Here is a 14,012-nt window from a genome sequence, read left to right on the forward strand (position 1 = left end):
CCTCCCCCTCCTGTGGTGGGGGGGGAGTCCCCCCCCCCCCACCAGGGAACCCGCATCTCCGGGCGAAACAAACGCCCATCCCGAACACGAACGGGACCAAATTTTTCTTTTGCATCTATCACGGCCATTCGCCCGGCCCTCATTCGCGCCGGAAGGCTAGGAGAAAATTCGGGCACCCAACAGGAAGTCATGACCCGGTTCCGATTTCGAAGGAAGTGTGGTCCGACACACACTTTTGGCAGGGACCTGCGCTGCGCCCACTCCCATTCATCCGTGCTCTCGGCCCGACAAGACTTCCCGCGAGCCCGTCGACGTTCGTGCGACAGGCGGATGTTCACCCCGCGCGCTTCCACCGTCAATGCTACCAGAAACAAACAAGTCGTTTACACCAGGACACCCTCTTCTCCTCACGACAGCTTCACGCTTGCGCCCGTTGATACTTGGGGCGTGCTCTGGCACGCTGGGAAGGGAGAGGGGTGTGGGACGGCAGCCTTCGACGTCATCCCGGGCGCGTGGCCGTTTGAGAATATACCCCACGGCCAAAACTCACGTACGAAGCAGGGACCAGCAGGTGGCCAGGGAGAGACAGTCCCGCGGATCTCGTTGTCGATCACTTTCAAGAAAAAAAACGTCCTCAGGGAAGAGGGGGGGAATCATTCGTGGTGCTGGTCGGGTAAAAGGTACACTCTAGTGGAGGAGGGGCGAAGGCGTTGGGCAATGGGAGAAGTTACACGGGGGCGAATCGCAAGGAATGCAAATGAGCGAGGGAAAGGGGTTCCTTTGTGTGCGCGTGTCGCGGAAGACATCTGTAACGGCTCGGAATAGAAAGATGTTCAAAACAGCACGGGGTCTACATTCCATCACGATCGTTCCTACTCCTGAGCCAGGATGCGGCTTTGAGGCAGTGTTCATCGTCAGCGTCATGTTAGAGTCTTGTTCTGTCTTCGTCCTCGACGTGAGAAATGACTCATGGGAACAAGGCTGCGTCCCTTGCAGTTGGAGTCTCGGGTGTTTCGACCTTGACATGCAGCATACGTCAGGTGCCCCGAGCAGTCAAGGCGACCATCGGATGAAAAGAACACCCCCCAAAAAGGGCAAACAGCTGCCAGCGTCTGATCGTCTCGACTGCATGAGGTGATCGGTGATGGGATCGAGATGGAGAATTCAGCACGGCTTCGAGGCTATCATCAATCAAGCGGTTGGGCCTTTCGCTCGGAACCAAGCAGGCAGCCCAACGCAGGGAGAGAGGACTGTATTTTTGTTTCTTCACCTCCATTACATCATAGGTACGGTATCATGATTAGAACCTGCCAAACAAGACCCCCTCACGCACATGGTGCAGTGATACCTAGCTTGATTTAGCAGCTACTGGACGGTAAGGCATGACTGGATGTCTGATCGAGGTGGGCTTTGTCTGATGATTATCTGACACGAAGCCGCGTAGACAATAGCCTTGAGCAGAAGATGGGCACCAAGCTCGGGGCCAATGGGAATGGTCGGCAAGGATTCCTGTCTCAAGCTAGGGTCACACGAACACAACTGCTGGCCATCAGTGTGTGTGTGTGCATGCGTCGATCGGGATCTTCAATCAGGAGCGAAAGCTGCGAGATTAGGAGGAGTGGGATGAAGAAAAGAACATGCCGAGATGAGAATCCCAGGACAGACAATCCTATGGAGTGCAAGAGAGAGGAAGAAGCAAAATATCGTCCCCAGCGAACGGATCCGAGATCGATAGCTCGCATCAGATTACCGAAGGGGAGGAGAGCTGAAGCTAAGCAATGGACTAGCTGAGGCTGACGATGGGCTTGCCAAATGGCCCCCTCATCAAGTGCCATGCTTTGGGCAGAAAAGCCCATGCGAATTGGACTATTTTCTTTCTTTTTCCATTCTTCTTGGATGTCTTGGTCGTCGGCGGCTGGGGTCCCGGATAGTCGGTTTTCGTGCAACGACGAACTTGAACCGATGATTGCTTCGATCGGGACGCATGTCTCGTACTCTGTTTCCTGAAGACCATCAAGCGATTCTTTTTACTGGACAATTGAACCGGCTGATTGAAGGCCGAGCACACACACACACACACACACACACACACCAGTTCTCTCAATCAATTTTTTATCCTTTCTTTCTTTGCTTGTGGCTTGCTCCTTCACTGCCGGCGGTGAGGATGAAGGACCGTCATTTGGTTTCCCATATCTGGCAGGAGAGAACCACGATGCGATTTGGTGGCGCATCATGAGAAAGAGGGGGCTCTGCCAAGAAGAGGGCAGATTCGCGATGATGATGCATGGGAGGAGGCGAAAAAGAACCCCTGAAATGCCAGACAGCGAAAGGAGGAGTCTATTCCCAGGGTGACCGCACAAACCGACGACGATCTCTTGCCGCACGGAAGACGCGAGGCCGGTAGCAGCCATGCTATGCCCGGCGGCAAAAGCTCTTCCTGGCTTTATCTGCCCAGTTTGCCTGCTTCCGCTCCGTGGTGTCGGCGCGGGCCATGGATCATGACTCGAAATGGGGTCAAAGGAAGGTTGAAGATGAAGATCAAGACAACGACTTAGTCAAGGGGATGGCCGCCAAGCCCGAAGTGACCTGTGCCCTGTACCTGGAATTGACGGCAAGAATTTCACGCTGCTGTGAAGTATGGCGTCGACGGGAATGGGTTGATGGGTCAGATGGGCAAGGGCAGAGGGTGAGAGGGAGGGGGCAGGGGTGGGGGCGCTGATGGTGCTGGCTGACCGATGGTCTCTCGCTTGTCTTGGATGGAGATGGATGAGCAGCCGCAAGCGGTTGAGGCTGGTGGTGACACCTCACGACTCTCCACCCGGATCTCACCTCACCTCAGCCAGAGACGGCTCGCTACCCAAGTCTGGCCTGGCCTGGGCGCCTCTGGCAGGTGGGCGTGTCCCGATGGCGTTGAAGCTCAAGTGCTCGCAGCCGATATTGGATTTTCAGGGACAAAGGGCGGACGGAACCGATGGGCTGAGGACGGACAGACCGATGAGCAGAGGTGTGGAAGGGGGAAACACTACTGGGAGCCCGAATGTGACGAGTAGCGATGGTGGTCACGGCGGACAAGAACGGCGTTGTTTTCCCCCCTGCCGGGCCCTGATGTGGCTGGTGTGGCTTGCAGTCACTTCGGGGGGCTAGCACACTAGCATCCTAGCATCCTGGCATCGGAGCATCCTACATGTAGCATGCCCAGCGTGCGGGGGATGCAGCCTTGGCGGTGATGGACGCTGGACCGCTCCCACGTTGCGTTCCTTTAGCGGTATATGCAGCGCAGACCGCCCTGAAGCCACAGGCGCCTTAGGGGCGATCGTGCCTGTCTGTCTTCACCGTCTGGGCCTAGATCTCCACCAGGCTGCTGCACTCCTCAACTCTGCAGGGCCAGATCGACACTACCAACTCATCACCACCAATCCAATCAATTGTACACCCCCCTCACTTCATCGACACGGACTGGCCTTGGGTGCATCATCAGCAGCATTACCATCCCTCCTCACAGTAGGTGGTCTGCAGCCTACCATGTACAGCCTGCAGCCTGCAGCCTGCGAGCTTGTCAGACCCTCTGAATCACCGCCAGGTGATCAGCAGATCTGCTGCGCCGTCGTCTCTCGTGAACAAACCTCACATCGCTTAACAGACTGTGGTGTGAAACCCTGCGTCGCAGCCTCGTCCACTCAGCATGGAGCGATCTGGTTGGATCTGTCCGAATCCTTGCCTTGCCTTGTCGAGAAGTGTCCCTACCGCCGTCACTCGCACGTTTCTTGCTGCTATCCACATATTTCTTCCATGTTTCGAACAGGACCAGCCTGTCCAGCTCGTCCTTTTGGGCGACTGATGAGAACAACACACACTGACGCGTCTGGGCCATACATGATTCCTTCAGCTGTGAAACAGACTCTCCATCGCGATCGCGACCGAGTCGCTACAGTTTTCCCCCTTTGTCACCAGAACGAGGCTCACCCTGCCCGAAAGCCCGAATGGCCTCTTCTCGACCTTCCGACGAACATGACGTATGAGACATGTCTGAACGCTGGGCGTGCGGGCAGGCGGCCAGCGAGCGACCGGCCCTGTCGAGGCCAGTCGAGACCAGGCACGCACCATACCAGACTCCCGCCATGTCTGATTTTGGATTTGCACTTGTCTTCGGCCCCTTAGCAGTAGACCTGAACGCTTGGACGCCAGAAATCGTCTCAAGGCTAAGTCACAGTCTAGAGACAAACCCTTCGCGGATGAGGACTCAAAGGTGGGGAGCAGGAAAAAACAAGAGCATTCATCACGATGCTGGGGCCGGCCCTGCCGTCGCCCTGTCGCCCTGTCGTGTCCTCACACCACTTTGGCCGGATCCGGCTCTTGGGTACGAGGATTGGCTCGTCGAACCAGCTGACGGACCTGGCATTTTGCCCAGCTCTATCGCCCGGCTCTGCTCTGTAGCCTCCAGACAACCAACTCAACCTCTTGCGGCAACGCGGTTGGCCGGTCTGTCTCTCTCTCTCGGGCTCGTGGTGTCACACCTTCGCATCGGGTGTGCATCTCCAAGCAAAAGTCATCAGTCAAGTTGCCTTACGTGGTGGTAAGGGCGAGCCTCGTCAGCAACAGAGCGAGCCATGGCGATGTCCACCCGACCCACCCTCTCGGAACAGGCTGGTGTTGTGGGCTGTCCTAGGAGCCATCACTCTTGTGCCTTCGGCCTTTGAGTTCACTTGGCCTCTCGACCACTCACACGCTACAAGTGGCCGCCCGCCAAACTCGAGCGTCGCCCATGATGCGGCGGTGAGTAATAGACACACCGCCGAGCCACGGCCCAAGGCGTTCCTAGACATCTAGCGCGCCCGACCTTCCGGTAAAGCTGGCGTCGCAGCTGGACAGGCTCGTTCGTGGGGTGGGTGGAGGGAGTGCGTAGCGTGCGTGATGAGTACTAGTCGCTCGTGTTCTTGTTTCCGTTTCTGTTTCTGCTGACGTGCCATGCACACCCTGCAAGGCACCGCATTCCTCGCTTCACCCCCCTGTCCTTGTGCTGAACCTTGGATCTCTCGAGCTAGGCTCCTTGCAGCGCGATCATCAGGGACCCTCCCCTGCTCGGTGTCTCTCTTGCTAGTTTGCCTCCTCCAAGCCTCTTCCCCGCTCAAGGACCCGCCGTGCAAGGCAGGGCCGTCAGTGTGAGCGGAAGCCTGGCAGGCTGCCAGGTCCTGGTCCTGGCCCTGGTCCTGCTCCGATGAGGCCTGCTTTATTAATATGTATGCCATCCTGCCGTCACCTTCAGAGATTTGATACACCATCTATCACTTATCCCCGGCAGTGAGATCTTCTCAGTTCTCGCCCTTCACATTCGCTACGACCTTGACATAGCTACATATACATGCGTCGATAACCTCACCAGACACACATCATAGCAACCGTCCCAAGACAACGGGACTCTACGTACTCGACATCTACGTCATGTCGCCCTCATCACCACAACGGCCCTCGGCCGAGATCTTCCACCAGAGGAAGCCAAGCCTCTCCAACTCGGTCTCCAGCGCCTCTTCCACATGCACATCATGCTCTCTCACATCTTCGGCCTCGAAGCGTAGCCACCGAAGAACACAGGTCATTGACTTTGACCCCCTCAGCATGCACCCTACCTTCATCGCACCACCACTGCCGCTCGACGAGCGACCCTACATTCTTCCGGAGCACCACAACAGCTCCGAGGAGGAGGTGATTGAGGAGTACATCCGGGCCGAGGCGTCCTCCAAGACGGTATCCGTTCCCGATGATTCGCCCACACCTATGCAGCCCACAAACGAGTTGAGGCAGCAGGCCCAACCCGAGGGCGATGACTACTTCATGTACAAGCTCAACCTTCTTCAACACCAAGAACGTCAGCAGCTTGATGCCATGGCGAACGCCACGGCCCCCCAGCCGTCACCGCAAGCAAGGTCGCGCTGGTCCGAGTCGACCATTGCGTCGATCGACATGGCCGAGAGCCCTCAGATCAGCGTCTTTGAGGAGTCGGATGACGAGGAGGACGAGGACGATGACGATGTCGACATTTCTGACTTTGAGCTCGTCGCACCTGCAGAGCGCGAGGTCCGCCAGGCCAAGAGCTGGCACAACTTCAGCCACAAGGCCTCCCTGTCCAACCCCAGGCGGCCGCCCATCCAGACGATGGATTCCGTCGAGAACTTCATCAAGCGCGGCGGCTGGAAGAGGAGAGGCATTGTCTTCCAGGAGCAGGGCATCCGGCACTCTGACGGTGGCCTTTTCTGAGGCAGCCTCATTCACTCGACCCCAACACTCATTCTCACCATTACACGAGCCAACAAACTACACCACACACAACATGATTACTCAACCACATTTTCATTATCAGTCAAACGGACCGGAGCGATTCTATTTCCACATGTCTCTCTCACGGCCTCACACACATACCCATTTCGGAGTTTTATTTTCCTTGTCTTGTCAACGGGCGACTCTTCACTTTACTCTATTTTTTTTGGGACTATCTGGGCTCGGGGGATACAAAGGGATGGAAGGGGAACCAAACCCCCATCAATCATATTAGAGATGGGACATACCACCCCCTTACACACACAAAAAGCAGGCAACTGTTTTCGGGAAAGGAAATGCGACGATACTCGGGACAACCCTACAATTCTTGTAATTTAGTTTATCCCCTTCATCATGAAGGGTGGGCGGGGCCGATACCTGAGATGCAAACTCCTGTGGAGCTGGGCATCTTGGACGAATTCACATCGAGGGTCTTCAGATTGAAAACCTTATTCTACATACCTACCTTTTCTCCTCACCGCTCTGCATCGTGACATGGGGATAAGGGAAGGCGGGGGCTGAAACAGTTTGTTTTGCACGATGAGGAGGTGGAGGCGGGGGTAAAAGGGTTGGCGAGAAGAAATGCCTCTCGATAGTGTGTACCGCAATCTCACGATGGCCTCACCGACAGTTTCTCTCACTCTCTCTCTCCGCGCCGCCAGCGCACGACTCGACTACCATGTAGCTACCTACCCACCACCTCGTCTCGGCCGGGAATCGAAAAGGCGGCGGGGCGGGGCGCCCATGGACTAGCGGCGCATCATTCACGAGGCTGCTGCAAGTGCTTCTGCGTGCACGGCCCCCGCCCTCAGGTACGGGGAGCTCACCTGACCCTACAAAGCAGAGCAGAGCCAAGTGTGGTTGGTGTGCTGCTCTGCTGCACCATGGTTTACTGTAATCTCCCAACGCCGCCCTTCTCAGCTCTACAGTGTCTCTCTCTTCTTTTCGCGGCCATCTTTGCTTTTTTTTCCTTTCCCCATGTCCTCCGTCCCCCGATCTTTTCTCGCCTGTTGATCAGCTGGCCGCTTCTTCTGCCCCACCTCCCCTGTCCATATACCCTCGATTCAACGCCATGGCCAGATTTCGGATCGGTGGCTGTCCGAAGTGATGGGTTTACATCGGTTTGAGGCGTTGACGTATTCACTCACTCAACACCCCTTCCCCCCTTACCCCCCAAAACCCTGTCGGGCTGGAGAGGGTTGATGATTCATTGGACGAGGTGCGAGGCGCGAGGAAATCCCCGGGCGAGTACTTTCTCGTCGTTCGGATCCCGGGTGGCCGAGGGAAGCGAGCGTGCCGGGCGCCAAGACACTTTCGTTTTGGGGAGCCCTTTTCCCTCTGTCTCCCTCTGGGTATGCGCGATGGGTGCAGAGAGCAGAGAAGGGGGAATGGGACGCCGTGGAGTTTCCTCTTTGGGATATGGTTTGGTGTGTGCCAAGAAGGCGATTGGACGTTTTATTCCCTCCTTGGCACGCCCATGTGCTTCTCCTCTCTCTCTGTATTGGGTCTGCCAAGCTCGTTTTGGACTTTTGAGTTCTCACCGCGATTGCCGTTGAATTTCGACGACAAGCCGAGGATGCGACGCCAAGGAGGGGTCATGAAGACACATACAGAGAGTGTGTGTAGCTATCATGCATCTTCCAAGGCGGTGGCATCTTTGTCACGGCCAGTGAGGTGGATGTTCGGCCGTCTCATTTTGGAGGGGACGCTCCGTGAAGATGGCCTAGGTGGGCAGGGCTGGTGTGCTGATGCAAGGCACGAAAGCAGGTACAGTACATGTACAGGCAGGGCCCCCTCTCGAGGTGTCTTGGCTGGTTCGCATCGTGCCGTTCGCTGGTGGGTAGCAACCTGGCACAGCCTGTGTTGGGTGCGAATTGGCGAGAAGTGCAGGGGGTCGTTAAAGTGCGACCAGCTGCCGAGAGGTGTCTTTCGGGGCGGGGTGGAAAAAAGAAGGCACCTGGGGGGAGGAGTCTAGGGGGGAGCAGATACTGGACATGGTACATGTACAGGGGGGGGAGCAGGAGGGACCACGTGGATGCTGGAGTTTTTGTCATGACGACATGATTATGTGGCCGTTGTATGTATGATTTTCCAGCTATTGGATTTTTCTGCATCTGATTGATCATGGGGGTGGCCATCTCCGCCAAAGTTCGTGATGGCTGCATGCACCAGGCATCCAACACTGGTTAGCATCGTGAACTACTTTACCTTCCCTTAACCTTCACTACCATGTACTCACCATCGCCTTCACCATTCACCATCGGCATCATACCATCGTGCTCTCACACCCCTCCGATGCATCCATCCCGCGAACTGCGCCGACCTCTCCGAATACGGCCGCTGTCACACGACGAAGATGCGACACCTTACATGGGACGATATTCTTCCGTTGAAGCCGTGGCGGGTTTCCCCCAGACAACCACACTCACACACACACACACACCGCAGCGGCACGGACACGCCATCCACCCGGCTGTGCAGCCCAAGGGACGAGCGCCCCGATTCGGTACCTGGTGCCTGACATGGTGGCCCGACTGACGTACCATGTATTCTGCCGTGTGTGCACTAACAGACAGACCTGAGCACCGACAGCTTGGGTGGACATGGGACGTCGACAGCCCAACGACATCTGCTTGCAGCTGAGCTGTTGCTGCCGGCGTCGCCCAACCGTCAAGCATGGGCAGGTTGATGCTCACTGCTAAAATGAATGTGAATCAGCAACCAGCTCGCCTAGGAACCTCGACATGGAGATGCAGCACTCAACCACTCGGCTGACCGACCAGGGGGGCAGGCAGGGGTGCTCACGATGCTGCAAGGGGGGCGCCTCAGCAGCCCGATCGGGGCGTCCGTCTTTTCTTCGTCTGGCCCTGCCACCGCTGCTGCTACCGCATCGTCATTTGACCTGTGCGTCTCCCTCGGCCCCGGTGAATAAGCTCATCTCAGGACGAGAGAACGAGAGCAACAGAGCGCCCTCCTCGTATCCCCGAACAGAAACCTGTTAAACAGGCTCCCCCCTGCCGTGCCCTGTGACCTCGTGTCATGTCGCGCTCGCTGTTTGCGAACGAACAGAAAAAAGGGCTGCGCACAGGCCCTTCCTCGGGTCTCCCTTGGCGCGCGAAAACGGCGGCACCCGCTTAGTTAGGTAGCGAGAGCTAACTATTCATAGTCCAACGAGTCGGTGGATTGTTCCAGCGAGCCGGTGGAGTGGTCCAACGAGCCGGTGGATTGGTCGTGAGTACGAGGAGTGGGGGGCAGCGTCGCCTTCACCGTTCACCGCGTGCCTCGACGATCCCATCGTCTACTTGTTACTCAGTCGTCGCTGACATTCTTCGCCACAGTGATGGAGACGTCGCAAATTAGGGGTCCAGTGTCTACCATGTACCCGGGGACGAACCCTGCTCAGCTGCTTGCTGGGTTGAGGGATGCTATTTATTCCCGTTCGCATTCACTTTAGTCTGAGGTCCAAGTGGAGGTGACCGTTGAAGCTATTGAGAACGAAGAGAAAAAAAAAACATTTTCTGGCGTTGCGTTAGATTGTGTTTCGTTTCCTCGGTCTCGAGATTCCAAGGACTCCCCTTCTTCATCTGGATTGCCGTTTGTGGACAGCTGGGGTGGCACGTTCCCTTCTCTTTTTGCTCTCTGCTTTGACCCTTGTGGGGACCGAACGACCAGAATGAGCAACATGGTCGATTGTGGGGTATGACGGCATGCCAAATTGGGCTTCTCCTCCTGGCCTTGAACTCTCTTCATTGCCCAACATGTCTGGCAGACACGATGAGGCTGAGAGGCGTTGAACGTTGAAACGCTTCGGCGCGCCGGCTCATTGGTGCTGCATGCGGAGATCTTGGCTGTCACCCGTGCATCTTCGTATCTTCGTCGACCCAGACTGTGGACCGGTGCCTACCAAGCCCTAGGTTTCGAGCCGTGGAATGCAACCAGGCGTTTGCGTACATGTACACGGGGCTGTGGCAGAGTTTGTTGACGAAACGATCGTGCATCGCTCTGTGCCAAGCGTGGTACGCTGCCATCGAGCATATGATGTTGTCTTGGCAGGGAGCGGATTCGAGCTGTTTTGTACTTATTCGAGCAAGTTATTGGAGCGAGTAATACGATCAGAGTGGGCGACATCGATATGTCAAGGAGAGACATGAAACAACTCCACATCTAATGTTGCCAGTGGCCGGTGTTGCGTGTCGTGATGAGTTCCATCGCGGGCTGGACTCGCCTGGAATCCTGTTCAACTGATTCACTGTTCGACTATTAGCTTGAGTTCTTATCATAGCAGATAATTGTATAACCTGTGTGCGTCATGAAGCTTTCATGATATCTCTAACAGAACACATGTGCTCTGTAGACATGGCTCCGTATCTGCCATCGTTCAGAAAGCGAAACCTTAGAGCTCGACGACTCATCCTAAACTGGGGTCAGCCAGCGCGGAGCGACTACATGCCGATATGATTTTGTAGTCTTTCCTATCAGTCCTGGCCAGGTATACCTGACTCAATGAGATAACCTCATCTTTCGTCTGGTCTCTGCTTGAGCAGCTGGGGGGCTTTTTTCGGGTAACTGCTCCCCTAACGTGTTTACCGATGCAACCATTGTAGCTACCATGTTGGATGATGGAGTGCCTCGACTGCTTTCTGATGGCTTTGCTATGGGATGAGGAGGTCTCTTCGGCGGTCAGCATGCAAAATTTTCAAAGACAAGATGAGTTGGGACATTGACTCACGAGACGAGTGCTTTGGACAAACGAATAAGTTCCTGCAAGATGTGAAGATGAATAGACAAGCCTGCGAAGGGCGAAGTGAGTTCTTAACCAGAAAAGGTCACCCCTATAAATCGTAATCATCACACCGGTAGGACATACCATCCAGGCGAGTCGCAGGCTCTGGAAACCCGTGGCACCCTTTCAGGTGTTCGATCAATACATCCAAACCGATTTCCCCGGCGGTGTAACTGCTAGGTAGGTATATCACGAACCCAACCTTGAAAATTCAAATCTCGTCAACAAAAACCACAGTTCAGCTTAAGCCCGTCAGCTCAACCCGAGACGGCCAACCTCCGCGCTTAAAGGCCTCCCCTGCATCATCTCCGCCACGACCCTCCCAGTCCCGACCCCCAGCGCGATGCCCCACGGGCCATGTCCCGCCGCGACGAAGACCCCGCCCCCGGCCCCCGGCCGCGTCGCCACGCCGGGCCCCAGCGCCGCGTCCGGCACGCGACACAGCAGCGGCGCGCCCGTCTCGGTGACGGGGCGAAAGCAGTGGCCCTCGCGCACGACCTCGAGCTCGTCGCCGCGCTCGACGAGCCGCGCCGCGGCCCTCCTGAGTGCGGCGATGCTGTCGGGCCGGATGGGCGCCTCGGCGGGGAGGGCGGGGAGGTGTTCAGCTGTCGAGTTGAGGCCCGCGACGTAGAAGGTGCCGCCTAGGCGGGAGAACAGCTCGGGGGACCAGCTGTCGGCTGCGGTGCTGTAAATGGCGTGGCAGACGTCTGGGTGGTGGGGCGCTGGGGGTCGGAGGACGAGGGAGTGGCCTGACAGGGCTTTGATGGGTATGGTGGTCTTCGAGAGCGGGAAGAGGGTGGCGAAGACCTGGGGTGTCCAGGCGCCGGCAGCGATGAGGATCTGCGTGCAGGGAACGTCGGTCTCTGTTGAGGTGTCCGTCTGCGCGATGCGAATGCTGGAGAGCTCGCCGTGGATGGCGTCGGCGCCGACGGAAAGGGCTTTGGCGGGGTGATGGATCTGGACGCCGCGCGACCGGCATGCTTCTAGGAGAAAGCGGCACAGGCGCAGAGGGTCGCTGGAGCGGGATCAGAGGAGGATGGGTGGGAGTTGGGCTGGGCTCTCACACTTGAGCTGTGGTGCCGTCCTCGGAAATGGACTGTACGTTGTCGCCCTCTCTCCTTCGCAGCCAGGCCGGCATCGTCGTGTCAATGGTGCCGGCGGCTTGCGTGACTTGAGCGCGGCTCTCGCCGGTATCAAGCCAGTCCGAGTCAGCATCGCCACGGAGGCTTTGAGGTCCCGACGCGTGACTGAAGGTGTCCGATTTTGCGTATCCCCAGTTCTGTCTCCCGTCGTTCTCTGCAGCCAGTCTTTTGTGTTCGTTGAAGCTGAGCTCGCCCAAAGAGGCGAGTCGAGACGCAAACCAGTCTTTGGCCAGGAAGCCACCAGCGAACCCTGAGGCAGAAGAGAAAAACTCGGGCGACGGCTCCACGAGATGGATCGACAAAGGTGGTTGCGTTTCGGAGAGATAGTATGCCGTCGACACGCCGATGATGCCTGACCCAAGGATAACAGTGGTGTTCATGGTTGGAGATGCCAATGTGTGGTTGCTATCCAGGTTTTGTCTTCCTTATTTCCCCCTCCGACCAAGTACACGATAAATGGCCAGTATTTCTATCATTCAAGCTGCCCACGTCACAGATGCGTCGAATTACGGAACTCGAATCTCCATGACAATGACCTCAGCATCGCGTTGACGTCGATGCCCCTCGATGGCGTCGATGCCCCTCGATGGCTGGGGTGATAAGATAAGAGAATGCCCCACCACACAGCACGTCAACTCGGTGCTCCGCCATCCACGACGTCGCCCACCAGCTGCGGTACACAAGAAAAAAGCCTTTGCGCCAGCCAGTGCACGGCGACGACCCAATCGTTCACTCAAACAAAACACAAAGCGTTCTCGCCCGCGCCGAAATGGCTTCCAAAGTTTTCATCGTCACAGGCGCCAGCCGCGGCCTCGGGCTCGCCATTGCAAAGTACCTCCTCGAGGCTTCGCACCGAGTTGTCCTCGCCGCCCGGTCCAAGGACAAGCTCGAGGAGCTCAAGACGGCGTACCCCACGCAGGTCGAGTATGTTGCAGGTGACCTCGGGGACCTGAAGGCAAGTATCTGCGGGCCTCTCGTTTGGACGTCTGAAGCTCACACCTCGACAGTCTGTACCGCAGGTTGCGCACCACGCCAGCAAGACGTTCGGCAGGATCGACGGTATCGTCATCAACCACGGCGTCTTGACGCCCCTCAGCCGGCTGGAAAATGGCTCCATCGAGGAATGGAGAAAGAGCTACGACATCAACGTGTTCAGCGGATTGGCAATTGTGAGGAATGATTCCAAGTTGTTTGCATTCTGGGAGCTGACTATTCTCAGGTGCAAGCTGCGCTGCCGGAGCTCAGGAAATCCAAGGGCAGCGTCCTATGGGTTTCCTCCGGCGCTGCCACCAAAGCCTACACGGCTTGGGGTGCATACGGCTCGTCCAAGGCCGCCATGGACCACATTTCTGCGCACCTGGCAGTGGAAGAGCCCGACATCACCACCGTTGCCGTCACCCCTGGCCGCGTCGACACGGACATGCAGAAGCTCATCCGGGAGGGAGGCAAGGATGCGATGAACGCCAAAGACCACTCGGCCTTCTCCTCAGCCTACGACAACGGCGAGCTCGTCAAGCCAGAGCAACCCGGCCACGTCATGGCGCGGTTCGTAATCGACCCTGATCACAGCCTCACAGGCAAGGTGCTGAAGTGGCAGGCGAGTGAGCTTGCAGCATACCAAGACAAGTAGACTGCAGAGCAGGTGGTTCATCTACGATGGCATTGTCAGCGCTGGGTTCCACTCGATTTGGCAGAAAACATGGACAAGACAAAATTTGCAGTCAGTCGAAAGATGAAAAGTTCATACGTTAATCCACATGGATGATTCAGGATTA

General features: G+C 56.8%; 3 protein-coding genes across 3 annotated transcripts; 2 read left to right on the forward strand and 1 right to left on the reverse strand.

Annotated features, from left to right (window-relative positions):
• Positions 1 to 5,439: 5,439 nt before the first annotated feature.
• On the forward strand, positions 5,440 to 6,252 carry VDAG_02684 (uncharacterized protein; the record flags this gene model as incomplete). The annotated part of the gene is made up of 1 exon (XM_009653337.1): positions 5,440 to 6,252. One exon carries the CDS (start codon positions 5,440 to 5,442, stop codon positions 6,250 to 6,252), a length of 813 nt encoding a protein of 270 aa, XP_009651632.1.
• A 4,712-nt stretch (positions 6,253 to 10,964) lies between these two features.
• VDAG_02685 (FAD dependent oxidoreductase superfamily) lies at positions 10,965 to 12,617 on the reverse strand (the record flags this gene model as incomplete). The annotated part of the gene is made up of 5 exons (XM_009653338.1): positions 10,965 to 10,983; positions 11,042 to 11,073; positions 11,180 to 11,218; positions 11,429 to 12,110; positions 12,160 to 12,617. 5 exons carry the CDS (start codon positions 12,615 to 12,617, stop codon positions 10,965 to 10,967), a joined length of 1,230 nt encoding a protein of 409 aa, XP_009651633.1.
• A 389-nt stretch (positions 12,618 to 13,006) lies between these two features.
• On the forward strand, positions 13,007 to 13,867 carry VDAG_02686 (short-chain dehydrogenase; the record flags this gene model as incomplete). Its single annotated transcript, XM_009653339.1, has 3 exons — positions 13,007 to 13,165; positions 13,245 to 13,406; positions 13,457 to 13,867. 3 exons carry the CDS (start codon positions 13,007 to 13,009, stop codon positions 13,865 to 13,867), a joined length of 732 nt encoding a protein of 243 aa, XP_009651634.1.
• Positions 13,868 to 14,012: the final 145 nt, after the last annotated feature.

This window comes from Verticillium dahliae, genomic scaffold, assembly GCF_000150675.1.
Source record: "Verticillium dahliae VdLs.17 supercont1.4 genomic scaffold, whole genome shotgun sequence".
NCBI classification, from domain to species: Eukaryota; Fungi; Ascomycota; class Sordariomycetes; order Glomerellales; family Plectosphaerellaceae; genus Verticillium; species Verticillium dahliae.